Source organism: Morone saxatilis, unplaced genomic scaffold, assembly GCF_004916995.1.
Source record: "Morone saxatilis isolate NCDOM2014 unplaced genomic scaffold, NCSU_SB_2.0 Contig17, whole genome shotgun sequence".
NCBI lineage: Eukaryota > Metazoa > Chordata > Actinopteri > Moronidae > Morone > Morone saxatilis.
This window is the reverse complement of record NW_023339729.1, coordinates 11,572,339-11,589,513: the sequence shown is the minus strand read 5'-3', so window position 1 is coordinate 11,589,513 and position 17,175 is coordinate 11,572,339. Positions and strand designations below refer to the sequence as shown.

Sequence of the window (17,175 nt, the reverse complement as noted above, 5' to 3'; positions counted from 1 at the left end):
GAGCTTAATCACCAGCCCTGGTCTTGTCAAGTTCTGTCAGCCCTGGGCCATGTCTGCTTTGAATAATGGTTATTATTTTATATTTTCCCAGTATTGCCCTCCCAACAATCCCGCCTTAAGGTAGGCATTCCCAACGAGGGGTGTTGTTCACCTGTAGGAGAAATGCCTTTTTTCCTCGTTGTGGCCACTTTGATTGGTTCGAAACTGTGTCTTGAAAGATAATTGTCCAAGTGATCTCTTTCCCTGTAAAAAGTACCACAGCTGAAGTATTTTCTTGGCTTTCCAGCAGCCCTTGAAATTTTCCTTATTTACCAATCTAATATCGACAGGAGAATCTAAACTCCAAAAAAGGTCAAACAATCATAATCCCTGTTTTGATCTTATCTGTTTATGTCAAAGAATTGCAGCTATTACCCTTTTGCACCTGTGGTGCGATATTGTTTATGAAGCCATATGTCTTGTTTAAACGCAAGTTAGAAATGATAACTTTGTTCAGAACAAAACACAAATATGTAATTAAGAGGTTTATGGGGCCCCTGATTTCACCCCAGAGCCTTTCTTCAAGTTTTCTTGATCAGCAGATGTTCTGCATAGTAAAAAAGAAGTATAGTCTAATGACACGACGGACAACGTAATATACTGTTATATTAAGCACAATCAGGAAACCACCACAACTTCACAAATAACTTACCAGTGATAACCAAGGTGAAAACAGTTGTTTGACTTCCCTTTTTGACTGAAGATTTGAGGTCTGTGGCAACCTCCATCAGTGATGCTGGGTGTGGTTGCAGTGTGGTCCAGAAGTGTGAGGCAGGCTGTAACCCCTGTAGGAGTGCTGTCACACTATACTAATTACACACCTTACAACTCCTGTGTGAATAAAAACATACAGCAAGTGGTAAAGTATGTAGGGCTATGCTATACATAGAGAACTATAAAATAGCAGCCTTTAGTGGTAGCAGAGTACACAAACTATAAGAAAGTCTAATGAACAGAAATTATCATGATTTTAGGACTCATGTCAGTTAAAGAAAAAAGTACGCAGAGCAGCCGTTATAAAAAAATTAAAGCAGAAAAACACAAATCATGTTTAAGATTGTTTCACCTGCGATTCCATTTTAATAACAGCTATAAAAACGCTTGAAACGACACCAGCTGATGTGTTCACTGCTGATCACTTTGTCTTTACACTTATCTGCGCCAGAGCGTCTGTCTCTGTGTGTCTCTGCAGAGCACTGTGACAGTCATTAGACTGTACAGGAGGTTCCCCATCAGGTCGGGAAGAATTGATTTCCCGGTACTTACGGTACTTATAGTACCGTAGAAAAACGAGTACCGTCACATTTTCAAAACGTTGGCATCAACTTGGTACCGAAATATCGGTTCTCGTGACATCCCTGAATCAGACAGTGGATTATACTTTGATGTTACCTTGAAGTACATGGGTTCCACCTTGTGTTTGATTGCATGGGCCTTTCCCACCAGGGCCAGCACTGACGACACCTTCTCCGGGTCATGGAGGTTCTCCACCACAGTATTGATGGCGTTCATCACTCTGCGGGCATGATGTCGAAGTTGGCTGCTTCGCTCCATCTCCTCTGGGTCCTCCATGTCCTGGAACTGGCTGAAGTACTGTTTGGCCGATGGGAAGTTGACAAAGAACCTAAAAAGGGAAAAATATTTCAGGATGGAGGTGCTATAAAAGAAATGCATGCTAGCAACTCTCCCAACCATTTGTTATAAAATGACAAAAGCAACATTATTATGAAAACAAGACATGTAATTTTATGTTGTCTGTTAACACCACCAGTGAGGTAGTTTGTGCTGCAACATTCTGGACACAATACAGTCCTGTCTTGCTTTCCTTCCCATTTATTAACATCAACAAGTACACACATAATGATAAAAATAAAGATGGGATTTAATGGTATCACCCTCCTGCTAGTTCTTGGAAATTCATAGATGTGTATGGTTGCAAGTCACAGATAATAACACATTTAAGGTATGAATCCATTGGTCTAACTGTCAGGGTTACAAGATGACCTGTGATGATGGTACATGATACAAAATGGCTTGTCACACAAGAAACATTGGAGATGCTAGATACACATTATCTTCACCAGTGGGTGAAAAATTGATTTGAGACAAATCACAGGTGTGTAATACTGAATGCACTGTAGGTTCTCTTAAATAAAAGCATATTATTGGACACATGGGTCATCCACAGCAGCCTGACCATCCTTTAATGTTAACACTAATGTCTCATGCCCCAGTGCCTCTTTTGTCCAACCAGTGGCACCAACACTGTTGATATGCAGCAGTGCACCTCTTGGTTGCCATGCTAACAAGAGGTGCACGGATGTCAGGTGGTTGGTTGTTTACCACTTTGGTCCAGACTAATGGACTGAGATGAAATTTGCAAACACTGATGGTTCCTACAAGGTGAATCCTACTGACTTTGGTGATCTTGTGATTTTTCAGTTTTAAACTTGGCTTTTATTGAAATATCAAAATATCCATTTTATGGATTGCAATGAAATTTGGTATAAATATCCATGGTGCCCAGAGATTGAACCCTTGTGACTCTGATGATCCTCTGTCATTCCCTCTTGTGCTACCAGAAGGTCAAAGTTTTCCATTATTTTATGTGAAATATCCCAATATCTACTTGATGGGCTGGCACAATATTTTCTACAGACATTGGTGATCCCCAGAGCATGAATCCTAATGACTTTGATAAGGTTGATGTTTGTGGTTTTGAGTGAAATGTTCATGTTTAGGGCTGATTTGCAAATGTTATAATGCTAACAATGCTTGTTGGTTCAATCCCTGGCTCCTTGCCTTATGTTGAAGTATCCTTGAGCAAGATACTGAACCCCAAATTGCTCCTGATCCTGTGTCATTGGTGTGTGAGTGAATAAGTTAGTTTCTGTTGCCATCACTGTGTGAATGTGTGTGAAAGGGCCAATGTGGTATGTGGTATAAAAGTGCTTTGAGTGGTCAGAAGACTAGAAAGGTGCTATACAAGTACAATCCATTTACCATTTACCATTACTAAGCTGTATTAGCATTTAACAAATAGCATGCTGTACCTATGTACAGTCTCATAGACCCTCTAATGTGGCTGTATACACTTAAGTTAGTTAAGATATCCTTTATTGATCCCCATAGGAAAATCCATTCTCTGTATTTGACCAATCCTGAGTACTAGGAACAGTCGGGACAAACTCCAGATCTGACCAAGGCACTGACTGGAAAATTAACCTAACATACATGTTTTGATGGTGGTGGAGCGCAAAAGGGAATCTACTCAAGTGCAGTTATCATATGTTAGTAATGGTTGGATGCTGACACCTGAACTAAGGCTGGAAAAATTACTCCTCCTCTCCTAATTATTTTAATCTTGTGATAAAATTATATAACAGAGAAAAAATTAAAAAACAGGACATTTCCTGAGATTTCAATTTTCAGAAAGGGCATTTAATTAATCTTGAGAAACTAGAGAAACTTCCACATTTAAGATTTTCTTTCTTAAAAACTTTGATTCTTGTGTACATAAATAACCTTTCAATGTGAAAATTGGAGAGACTTTTGATTAATGAAGAACAGTGGAACAAAGAAAGTTCTTTAAAAAAATTACTGAGGTGGTGTCTTGATTGCATAGTAATTAGAACATTAAACACATAAAACAATCTAATAAAGCCTGTTAAAAGAGGAATCTATTACCTATCAGTAATTTATGAGCTTCTTTGCTGACCAACAGGAATACAACAGGCAGACTTTATCAGATCCTGTCCCTTTTCAGTATAGAAATGAGAAGGCTAGATAATTATAGCAGAAATCCAACATATGTCTGGTGACATGACAACATATATTAATTTAAATTATAGTTTAGATTTCTTATCTTCTTTACTTTGCTTTGGTTTTTAGTGAAGAAAGGCTGAGAAAAGTGAGAGGAGGAATTACAAATGAGCAGAGGGGAAATGGTCCTGCTGTGTATAATTTTCTGGTTGTGTATTGTATTTTTGGAAGAATTTTACAAAGAATGTGAGCAGAAACAAAAGCTGAAATCCTGAATACAGAGAGGAGAGGGAGAAAAGGATGAAGACCACAAGCACATTATACAAACAAGAAAGACATTTTCACTTAACATTGTTGTTGCAATTTATTCTTGAATTGTTGTTGAGAATAAAGTCAACGAGACAGCTATGACATCTATTAGGCTTAAGTGAGACAAATCCCATCAGCCCATAATAAAGCCAGTGGAAATCTATCATAATGAAAACCATGCATGCATCACAAAATTTGATCAAAGCATGTGGGGACTCATGCTTGAAAAATAAGAATTTACCAAAGAAACCAATGGGCCGAAGATACAGAGTCACTTTCCAATTTCACACTTATTAACAAAATATGGGTCGTATTTTCAGTCAGTCTACAAACAATATTCTGATATCTTTAAATGCACAGATGCCATATATTCTAATCAATCTCTTGTGATTTCCTTCCTTAGAACATAGTTTTTTTTTAAACTTAGGAGTGGTTCACACACACACACACACGTTTTTTCGTGTCTGTAAAGTGTGTAATCCACCTCTGAGTGTGACAGGAGGTGCCTGGCAGAATTCTCCACCGAGCAGTAGCACCGATGAGACCCTGATAGTTAAGATTGATCAGATCCTTTGAGCGTAATTGGATGCAGGTGTGCTGAAGAGTGGAGTTTAATTTTCAAGCACGTCTCAGGCTGTTTATGTGCGTGCATCAGCCTGAAAGACACCTACTGAAGGCAAAGTATTAAGCAGATTTAAAAGCTGTATAATATTTTTTTCTGCTTTCACAGTGTCCTGCTCATGTATGAATACTGTTACTTTACTGAAAGGCACAGGATGGTTGTTGTCTTCAGTTTAGACTTATGTCATGTCAGTAGTTGAAACTGAAATGTAAGAAGGTCCAACCTTATAAGATTACCATCCTGCCTTTTTTTGTAAAAGTGAATCAGGTTGATCAGACATGAGACCAATATATAAAATTTAACATAATATGTGTACATATGTGCCACCTTTTCTTTTGACTTTCATTTAGTACTAACAAAACTAGTGTCGCAATCAGGCTAAGCCAGTCTAGCCAATGGAGCCACAGTGTGGGTGCCAACAAGCTGTGGCAACGTCCTCCATTAAGGCGCTGCCACACATGTAGGCACACATTTCTGGTATCTTATTTTATAACGTTGTATTTCTGCTGTTTACCTCGCAATCGTCCCAACAAAGATACAACAGCAGTTATCAATAGTCTCACTGTGATAACTTTCCTCACTATAACATTGAGTTGTAAAATCCTAGGAGTATTACAAACAGCTGTGCAGTGTTTTGGTGAGGCCTTTAAAGCTGTCACTCCAACTGGACTTCCTGGATCATATTTCATTGTCTCACTGGTACCTTCTCTCTCAAAGACTTCTGGGGGTCCCCAGAACCCAGGCTGAGAACCACTGCCTTAGACAATACTCCACCACCAACACAGTCTCCTTCATTGTTGAAACACTAAGACCTTTTCTATTTGAATCCCAACCACAATCATGCCAGCAGGTCTCTGTGGTTGTACTTGGCTGTACATTGATCTAAACGCTAATGTCAGCATGCTAACATGCTTGCAATGAAGATGCTAACAGGCTGATGTTTAGAAGGTATTTTTTAACCATTTTAGTTTAACATGTTGCTAATTAGCACCAAAAGTACAGCTGAGACAAACAGACATTTTAAGCTGATGATGTAACTAAATTCAAAGTCAGAAGATCACCAAAGTCATTAGAATTCACCCTTAAAATACAATATTACAAAATATACAATAAATTATAGCTACAATGTCCTGACATCCTCTCATAAACCTGAGAGAATAACTGGTCCTTGTCGAGCTGCAAGTCAAAGCTTTTCTCCTTCAAGACTTGTGATGTTAGAGAAAATGACACTTATTACTGATGTGTCTGGATTGTGTTTGAGGTCTGCCCGCTGTGTAGGAAAGTTATTTTAGGTGTAGATCTAGTAAATTCCATTCTTAAACCACCCTGTTAGATGTAAGAGGAAAGCTAAACAAAGAAAATGTAAATTGTCTTGTGGGATTCCAGTTACGAAGATTTGTTTTGACTCAGGGGTGAACTCCCAGCAGCTCAGTAAAAGAAAGAGTTTATGCCAAAGCATTGAGAAAGTTTCCATGATCTTAGCTAAAGGACTATGTGAGAGATTTGACCGATTAAGTATCGTCAGTTTTCACAGACAATAATGCAAAGTATAATAGTTAACACAGAGTGTTAGAAATGCACTGACATACAAACACTGAGTGAAAAACAGATGGATTTATACACACACACACACACACACAAACACACACTTCTGCTCTGACCCACTTTAAATCTTGTCAGTGCTCCAGCTGACTTGAATTGCAAGTACAGTTATTTCTCAGTTGGAGTTTGGCCCTTGGCGGCCCTGCTACGCTACATCCACATCCCCCAGATCCTATGTCATGCTAGCCCTACAAAAGCTCGACTTGCCTGTAGCACTCCTAGCTTGGCTCTACCAGCTGTCACAATGTGTACACACTCTTTTCCTTGGTGATAGGCATAATAAAGGCTTTCTAGTAGCTCTTGTTCTGCTTAGATAAACAGGAAAGTTAACTGCAGAGCTTTAAGAAAACGTGCTGCTCTGATGTTTTCTTTGAAGAAAAAAATTCTTTCTTTCTTTCATTTTTCTTTTTGTGTCTGTCTTCTTGTGTTAGAATGATAACTGTTTAATCCCCTGTAACCAAGGCATGGGTTTACAGTACAATAAAAGAAGCTATGCAAAAGGCACAGGAAACCTTTTCCTTGAACTGGGGGTTTCAGCATCCAAAACTCACCATCCTTTAGAGTTGGATTCCACGACCTTCAGAATTTGAGATTTGAATGGTTTACCAATATTGTAGGAAGTTATTAAGGTAAACATTATTTTTGTTTACATTAAGTGTCTGTTTTACCCTTTAACCCTCAACAGGCCTGCATGCTTAGCCCGGTGTTTATCACCATGCCAACATACTGTTAGCAGGCAGCATGTGGGTATACAGCTATTAGACACAGTAATAGTTTTGATGTGAATGCGCTCATATGCCATAACTTTAAGGCAAAATCTGTAATTATTGAGGTACACTGTGGCTTCCATTGTCAGGAGCCTGACCACAGATAGTTTACCTCTTTTAGAGATAACTAAAGTAATAATTTGTTCAATCTTAATGGATGGATATTGTAATACATGTGTATAGAGGTAAATTGAGGAACATTTGTCCCTGTATGAGAGGAGCACTGCTGTTTAGTACTTTGAAGAACTCTGAGCACATTCTTGCACCTGTCTCTGCATTTAAATGAAGTCATCAAAGCCAAAGCAGCACCATTAGTGGGGCTTGTTAATCACACTATGATCAGACTGGAAGGGCTTTTATAATTCTTTGGAGTACCATGAACAACCTTGAGCCTTACTGCTGCAACTTTTTTTTTACCAGGCAAACTTAATTACTGACAAATAAAAATTATCTTGATTTCAGTAGACTTACTATCAACTGAAATATCACAGGGAGTAATAGAACTGCATTTTCTGTTGCTGTTCACAGACTCATGCCGTGTGCAGTATAAAATCAGATAAAATAATTATGATTATTGCCTGACCTCTTTATTAAAATTACTTGTTTTGCTGCCAGAATTCTGTGGCCTGTAGTATTAACCAGGTGACCAACCAAGTTCATTAATATTCCCTGCCAATCACGAGTGCATTCTGCAATTTAATTTCCAAAAGTACAGATTTTGAACAGATTACAGATTAATGATAACATACCAGTGAATATTATATTACATTTTGGTCAGTGGATCCTCCTGATTGTTACACACTGGACCTTAAAGTGATCAATGTATAGATTTCCCTTAAAAAATGTCCCTTAATCTTATAAAAATAAGAGTCATTTTCTATGGAAGTGAAAATATTCAACAATAATAGGCTAATTAGGCATAATTGTTATTATTATTATTTGAGTCCAGACCCCAAAGTGTCTGTTTAGAAAAAATCTTGCCCTTGGACAAATTGGAACTCTAGACCCCTGATAAACAGCCTCACACAGCCACTAACAAGGCTGTACTCTTCTTGTTTTCTTACTTTTATCTACATGTTATGTCTATATGTTGTGTTTTGTATGTTGTATCCAACTGTTGATGTATTGGTAATTTTTTTTAAATTTAAAAAAATGCTTCCTGCTTTCACACACATAGTTTATGAGAGGTAGAGTTTGTTTGTGGGACCTGTTTGTTTTGTTTGTTTTTTGAGAGATAAATCATGAAAGGGGAAGCCAGAAAAAGCAGGAATTGTATTGTCTGTTTTAAATAGTCTACACTGACTATAATCGAATGTTGCTATATTATATAACAGCTAACTACGATGCTACGTTGGGATGAATGTGCAATATGTTAAATGTATTTTCAGATATTTTCTGCCATGCTTGAGATTTTCTACACAAGTCCTGGTGGATCGCAAGGTAGAGTTATATAACACAGGGAATTCAGAGAGAAATTAGACTCAGTTAATTATCTTCTGCTTGGTGAAAATGTGCTTGAATCCTCCCATCAGCGCCCTCACTACAACAATACTATCTGAGTGAATGTATGCAGGGTTTGATTGTATTCACAAAGCTGCCATATGCACTGTTCTGCTGATGCCTGGGGTGCGCTCACTCTTTGGTGCAATTGCATTTGTACGCATTGGTGAGATCAACTGAGGCTATTGTCATTGTCTGTTCTCTACATGCATCCAGGCAGATGGATTGACATGAAAATGCAAATCTATGTTCACATGGGGATGTTGTGCACTGATTTCAACCGTGCAAGAATTTGACCCAGTGTCAGCCTCTGGTTATGTTAGGTAACTGAGGAACTGCCAGCCAACTGTTGATGCTCATACTCTTTGGCTACGTTCACACTGCGAGCCTCAAATCTGATTTTATTTAATTTTTTGTTTGGCTGTTCAAATGATTTGTTAAATGTGGAACATATCAGATTCCTGTGTGATCAGACCTGTATCTGATCTGGACCACATATGAAAGTGGCCTGAATCAAAATGTAAAAAGATCAGAATCTATTTGATTTGTGCTGTGTCATTAAAAAAAAAAAAAATCAGATCTGAGCTCAATATCACTTCAACAACACTGATAATGGATTTTGGATTGAATAATTTATCAAGCAAAAATGCCAAAAACTCACTGATACTCGACTACTGTTTTATAGGTGTGTAAACGGTGAAAGCGTTTTCTTCTTCTTCGTTTATCACTTTGGGGAAAAGCTTACATAATTGGTATGGACTAACTACAAATAATTAATTCTAGAAAATGATTGTGAAAGCTGATGTCTGTTCTTGTTTTGGTATTTATGAATGGCACTAAGTATGATTAAATCCATAATTAAAATAATCATCAGCTGCAGCTCTAGTTGTGTGTATTCTGTCATTGTTTGTCTTGCACCCTGTTAACACTTTAAGTCTGCTCTGTTGCTCCTCAGCTACGAGAACCTCTAAGTTGTCAGTATGTATCTACACCAGAGTCAGCAGAACAAAGTCCTGGATATATAATGTGCTTGCCAGCTCTGATGATGATTTTGATGGTCATCACAACCAACTGAGATTTGAAAGAATATATCATCTTATCGGCCATGGAGTAAAATATATAAGAAATTTGAAAGGCGTGACAGAGGAGAGGACAGATAGCGAGGCATGGAGGGAGACATTTATGTAAGTGCCAAAGCTTGTTGCTGTCATCCACAGATAAGCTACACAAGACACACACACACACACACACACACACACACACATGAAAACATGCTCTCTGCCCCTTCCACTTTCTCCCTCAGGGATTCTTGTCACCCCAAACTGAAAATCAGTTTGTCTCACTCATATCAGTCTCCTTGGCTACGACTTGCTGTCCATTTTAACAAGCCCTTAAGGGCTTTCTTAGTGTAACACTGAGACAGTTTAGCTGGAGGCATTCAAACGAATCAAGTCTTTCTTCTTTGATATATAGAAAAACATGAAAAGAAGCAAGAAAAACACAGTCAAGCTGTGTTACATCCAGTTGGTCTTCAACACTTTGCAGCGAAGCTTCACAGAGAATTACTGCCTGTTGAAGATTATGCTCTTGGAGAAAGTGTTTGATTTTATGGTTATGGATATGTTTTGACAACTTAAGAAGACAGTAGCAATGGTTCAGCAACAGCCGTGAATAATACAAGAACAAGGTGCTCACAGTATATCTAAAGATGAAAATGTATGAGGCATAAGCTCTCATCTATACATGAATTTTACAATAAATGTAAATGCACGAGGCACAAATTCAACACATTCACAGACGTTGGGTATCCCGTCATACTGTTGTGAGGAGCAGTGGATTACGGAGTATTTCTTCAGCATGTTAATGAGAGAGGAATGCAATGTTCCTTCCTTCCCTACACTTGTCACAGCTCAGTTATTGGTGAGAGGTTGAGGGAATGAGTACAGAAGATGGTGTGTGTGTGTGTGTGTGTGTGTGTGCGTGTGTGTGGCCCATGCAAAATGCAGCCTCCATTATTGTTGTCACTGGGTTTCCTACATGGGTCAGAAACCGTTGCTGATCCATCTTCTTGTGTGTGTGTGTGTGTGTGTGTGTAGAGGATGAAACCACTGAAGGTCAGCAAAATCAAGATTTTCAGCTGCTGTTAAAGCTGCTCTTTATGTATTAACAGCCATAGGTGTCATTTTTGTTAACAGTATTTCTACATACACTGGTGCTTGCTCCAGTAGATGTGATGTTGGCAGTGTTTGATTGACATGGTGTTGTAGCTGTGGATGGGAAGGGACACTCTTTGATGCACCATTGTGCTTTTTTGTTTCCCGTAATAATCTACTCTGACCTCATACTGATATCACCATTGCATTGCTTAAATCGCATGTTGGAGACATTTTCCATCTAACCCTATATATGTCCCAAAAATCTGGGAAGAACTTCTGGGTTTTTAGGTACACAGAGTATTTGCATTATATGAGTCATACTCTGCTTCTAGAGTTCAAATCAAATTCATTCAATTCAATTAATTTCCCTACACAAGTCTGTGTGCCTAAAGCTGAAGCTGGCAAAGAAGCTACTAAACCAAATAATTAAGAAACTTCTATAGCAGTTTAACATCATCAGTAAACCAACACCCTCCAAAACATCAGCACAGTAACCTGCACTGTGCACTACTGAGTTCATGTCAAATAGTTTATCTCAAGGCAGATTTCAGCTTTTTCCCTTTATACATATTACATATTTATACAATACATTATTATTGTGTGACAAAATGTCACCTGTCATAACCTCTACACAAAGGTTAAGGGTTAAAAGAAAAAAAGTGTTCTGAAATGTATTCATACGATTATTTAAATTTACAAATGTTGATGTTGGGTGAAAAACAACATGTAGAGGAAAGTTTCAGAACTAAAATTACTCAGATTTTTCTTAAATCTGATAGTAATGAAATTTCACAAGTTCATATCAAATCTCACTGATTCCTGCTACAACTTCTAATCTTTACTTTTGATGCACTATTCAGATATCCCAAATTTGTTTTGGTTTTTTATTCAAAATATTGCATGAAATAGTTTTGCTACTGGTGTCTTTTCACCACATTTGGTGCAAGTGGTCTCTGTATTTTTTTGGATATTCACCAGCAACAAAAAAGGGTTAAGAAAGACCTTACTCAAAGCAATTCTCCAGTTACCTCAGCAGAGATGTCAAGCATTCCAATGAGCCTTTAGCGTTACGGTGGAGAAGAAAGTCAAGCAAACATCACCTGAAATGTTTTACAGTGTACAATAAACAATGATTTTATAAAAAGGTGTGTTTCATTTTTCTGATGTTTTTTTCTTTAAGTTTTTACATATTCATGTTCATTCATCCATTACTTAACTTTCCAACCACAAATTGTTAAGGATGCATTGGAAGGTGATTTGACCCCAGAGAATTAATAGAAAGTACCAGGATTCACAAACAGAGCAAGAGACAGAGAAAGCTGAAACATGAGTGAACTGATGGCGTTACATCAGCACACACACCCTTAAACTTAAGCATCTTACTCTGTAAAGAATGCATTCACTCATCTCTTGTTCAAAAGTTTACACACACTGAGACACAGTGACAAAAAAACCCTCTGCTCTCACCTCTTAACTAAACTCACCTTATGAGCACAGACACTCCCACGTCCTCGCAGTTCTTGTAGACGTGCCCCCACGTGTCCTGGATGATCTCCCTCTCGGCATCAGTCAGAGGCTCGGCGCGCTCTGGACGATCCTCACACTCCACCTCTCCTCTCCGCACTCCCAGCAGCTGTGGAGGTGGAGGTGGCGAGGGTGGCGGAGGAGACTCCCTGCGAGACATCCTCCTGCGACGCAGCAGCCCGGAGGCTCCCAGGAGGGCCCGGGGGAGGTAGGGAGCAAGGGAGGGGGGGAGGGAGACGGAGAGCTGAGACCCCACGGCGGGAGCTGGGAGAGGAGTCGGGATGAGAAGAGGAGGAGAGAGGAGGAAGAAGAGGAGGAGGAGGAGGAAGGGGAGAAGGACACGAGAGGAGGCAGGCGGTGCTCACAGCCGATGAAAAGAAAAGGGAAAATGAAGCTAGCAGTCCCCCGACTGCCACCCACCTTACTCCAAACTCTCCCTTGTTTGTCCTCCCTCCAACTAAAAACTTATTTCTCTCACTGTTTTGCTCCCTCTCCCTCTGTCCTCTTTTCTTTTCTCCTCACTCTTTGCACTTCTGCTCTCCCCACCTCTTTCTCCCTCTCTCCCCCGGTGAGGGAGACGCTTGTCAGTGATGCTGCTGTTGTTCTCCCGTCACCTCCACTCTTCCTCTCTCTGATCCTGTCGCTCTGGTGGAGGAGATGAGGCGTTTGGAGGCTGTGGTGTGTGTGTTGTGAGGACCTGATGGAATGAGAGCCGGGTGTGGAGAAAACAGAGAGAGAGAGAGAGAGAGAGAGAGAGAGAGGAGAGAGAGGAGGGGGGGGTGGAGAGATCAGAAGGTAAAGAGAGAACACCCCCCCTCTACAACTACACACTGTCTATTTGCATATGCCTGAGCGCACATATTGACACATTCAGTGAGGGAGATGTGTAATGAATTTATAGATATGTGTCTATTTTTCTGCCTCTTATAATAGACACATATGCACAACAAAATAGATCTATAAAATACTTTGTATTATTATTTTTATTATAGAGATACATTCCTTCACTATGTGTACAACATATTTGAACAAAATGCTGTAAAATCCGCCTATATGCAGATGATACAATTTATTGTGTTGTTGATCACTTATTCACTGAGAAATCACTGAGGAGTCTAATTAATATTTATAATAATAATGGATAATAAGACAATGTCTCTTGGCTGGATTGGACAGCTCTCCGATTGAAAAAAAGTGTAAATGCATACAAGATGGATTAAAATCTGATTGCACAAACCACCTCTGGAGTTTGGTAACACTGCTTATTTGTGCTGGTGCTGACCAGGTAAAGAGAGTTTAAGTTAGAGAGAACCAAAACAATAAAGTTGTGGGCTAGGAAATGAAAACAATGAGCTGAAAAATTATATAATGCTCCGTAGGGCTGAGGGGAACCACAGAGTCAGGTAATAATTCTCTGTTGGTTTGTCATTAAAAGCGACCCTTTTCTCATTAAACACTCATTTGATCCACTGTTATAAAAAATAATGATTAAAGCCACCTTAGCTTTATTAGTTGACGTCAACGTTGTGTGTTCTGCTGTGCCAAAGTGGCCAGAAAATAAATAAATTCAGGTTTAATGACTGTAAGATATTCTTATTAACCTTAAATTAGTACTTCTTAAATTAGTAATGATAAAATAAAATAATAATTCATGCAGACCCAGAGATATAGATAACAATAATATATATTTCTGCACTATTGAAAGGGACACAGAATCTAGCTATCTCGGCATCTAGCTTTAAATATCATGTAGAAAACCTTGTTGGTAAACTGTGACAGACTTTTGGTATAGAAACAGAAGCAGCTTCCCTCTGCCTTGTAGAAATAATATTGTTGCACCAGTTTTCCTCTGAGTTCTGGATTATGGGGATTTCAGATTTTAACATGCTGCTGCCTCCCCTCTGAGGCCCCTAGATTTCATTTACCACTCTGCCCTCCAGTTCACCACTGCTTTCTATATGGTAAAGTTGGTTAGCCTCCCCTGTCTGAGAGATGTAATAACCACTGGTACTGATGCAACATTGTTTGAAAATTGCTATCTTATATCTCATCTTTGCTGCTATGGCACTCAATATTTAACACGCTCCACTGACTGATTTAATGCTCCAGGAGCACTGAACCAGAACTGGTTAGACTGCCTTTGCTGTTTGTTGAACAGCACGTTCATCATGGAATAAAATACAATATCATCTAAAAGTCAAACCACTCATATCTCTCTGTAACTTCAGTAGCATTTGATCTCTACCTGCCTTTGATTGGTTTCACTGAGCCTGCAATTCACTGTCAAATTAAAATAAATGTTGAATGAATTAAACTGTCTGTTGTTTTTATTTGGTTTCTGCTGTTCTATTAAACTGTTAAAAAGGTGTTGACGTAAAAGTTAATATGCTCAGCTAACCTGCCTACCTACTATTTCAAGCTTTATAAACCTGCCATGAAAAGAAAGACAGAAACACTGCAAGACTAGACGCTCAGATCATTATCTGCTCCCACAAGGTAACACAGACATGACAAATAACTTGTGGACATACATAAAGCTGTCTTTAATGATATGTATAATAAGTTTATTGAATAAGATTTCCATACATGGAGCTTCTGAAATGACAACATATGTATAATCAGAGGATACCCAAGATACATAAGGATCTTGTTTATGTTGTTCTTTGATCATTCTTTTGTGATATAACTGCTTTAAGGTATAATTTCGTTCTATATTTGCCTCTGTCAACTATTTTCCTGTATATGCCTTGGCAACATAAGTCTATGACATGCCATGCTCACGCTGAAGAGATGCAGCTGCAATTGTCACGGGGCACAAGCTCTGAAAAAGAAATAGGTGTATTTCTGTATGGAAAAAGTATACACACAGTATAGTAGGGCTACATAATATGGCAACATTGTGATTATTCTGACAGATATAGATACACGGTTGCGATACGATTAGTGGGAATGATCATTTATGTATCATAATTTTATAAAAAATATTACTAAAAAACAATTTAAATCATGATGTTGTGTTGGGGTCTGTACAAAAATGTTTTGTTTTCTTATAAATATTTACTCATTATGCCATATTGCGATCTCAATAATATTTAGATTAATTGTGCAGCCCTAACATACAGTCAGAAGCATGAGAATGCTCTGCTTCTCCACAAGCTTCCTCTGGACATTGCAGCAGACAGTTTGTCAGGTAAAGAGGAAGCTGAGGATGACCTGGTAGGAATGGAAATAGATCAGAATGTCATTACTGTCAGTTCTGCATCATCACTGCTACACAATCATATTTCATTGTTTTTTAATCCTATACATTTTTAAATAAATCCCCACTGTAAATACTTTATGCAGAACTAAATTGTGTCCACAAAAGATTTAATTCTTAACCAATAATTGGTTAATTCATTCATGAAAATGTCTCTAATATGTTTAAATCATTTAGATTTATTCATATTTTGTTTATTTAGTTAACTGTTCCATTTTATTTTCTCTCATTTTATCTCTCTGGATGATAGTCATAATGCTGTCTCAACATAAAATAATCACAATGTGTAATACAAATTGGTTGAGACTATTTTTTCTAACAGACATTGACTTACTTAAAAATGACCACAAGATAAGGACAGACTACCAAATAAAATCAAGAGGAATGATACTTTATTCTAGAAAATATTTCAAGCAAGATGATTTGTTTTGGAAATGGGTAGAATCATTTTCTTCAGTGGGGCGAAGAAAATTACTTATTAAGATGGAGATTTTTGCAGTGAGCAAGTTCCAAGAGAGCACATTAATCTATAGAAAACCGAACACAGTGCCCAACGAGGTCAAACATTTATCTATATCCAATCTGGCACTGTAGTATTGAAAACGCCACATTTGACATTCCTTATCTACGCTTGAAAAAATAAAAGATAAAAGATGGAGATGTTTGATAAACTGCTGTCTAGACAAAAGCACAAGAGGGATGGTGGAGGACGATGCTGATGACAGGTCTATTATGCCACAGAGGCGACTGGAGAAGCCAACAATTGAGAGATGGAGCTGTCACAGCATTTTGCAAAATGCGCCACACCAAAGGGTGTCACTCTGTCACTCGTCAAGACAAGACGAAATAACTCAATCAGACATCTTGCATCTGTCACTCAAGCTATGCCAGTCCTTAGTATGTGACATAACATTTAGAAAGAAATATACTCAGTCTACTATTTTGTGACTAATTAATCTGTGTGGCAATCAGTAAGTGGTTCATATATGAAGTGATACTGTGAGTAAAGGACAAATGGACACATGGATAAAAATATTCAACCACACCACTGTGCTACTGACAGAAATTAGACTGACTTTAATGAGTTAAACAATTAAATTAATTAAAGTTTGTGTTTCACACAGTGTATGTGAGTGATTAACAAATGCATAAGACAGCTGTCCGGATCTCTGTCAAGCTGGAGGTCTGCAAAGCTTTACCTTAACTGCTGCTGCCCTCTACTGTCTGCTGCACTTCAAATACCATGAGAAACACACAGACCTTATCTGTAAGGGAATTCACACAAACCATTTTGTATCTTTAACGAGTAAATATGGACATTTCAGAAATGGAATATAGTAAAAGGCAATCACAAGACATAAGCACTTTAAAGCTGCTTTGAATGGGAACTCCAAACATTTTACACATCAAAGTCAGTTTACAGGTCTTGGGGAGTACTACTGCAAAAGAAAGTTGTTGTTACTCTTTAAAGCAACACCCCAAAACCCCAAAACAAACTCATTGCAATGACCATTATTGCTGATGTTGCTTAACAAATGACCATGGTTTTCAGTAACATAACTATATACATATATATGTGTGTGTGTGTGCGTGTGTGTGTGTGTGTGTGTGTGTGTATATATATAAATATATATA

At 38.4% G+C, this 17,175-nt stretch overlaps 1 protein-coding gene across 1 annotated transcript in view; it reads right to left on the bottom strand.

The window, feature by feature from the left end:
• cygb2 (cytoglobin 2) overlaps positions 1 to 12,480 on the bottom strand; it is an 18,282-nt gene extending 5,802 nt beyond the window's left edge. The window contains exons 1-2 of the mRNA XM_035660666.1: positions 12,242 to 12,480; positions 1,432 to 1,663 (exon numbers count right to left, since the gene is read on the bottom strand). Of these exons, the coding sequence (XP_035516559.1) occupies positions 1,432 to 1,663; positions 12,242 to 12,441 (432 nt within the window). The 5' untranslated portion in view covers positions 12,442 to 12,480. The remainder of the gene's footprint in view (positions 1 to 1,431; positions 1,664 to 12,241) is intronic.
• Between the last annotated feature and the right edge of the window lie 4,695 nt (positions 12,481 to 17,175).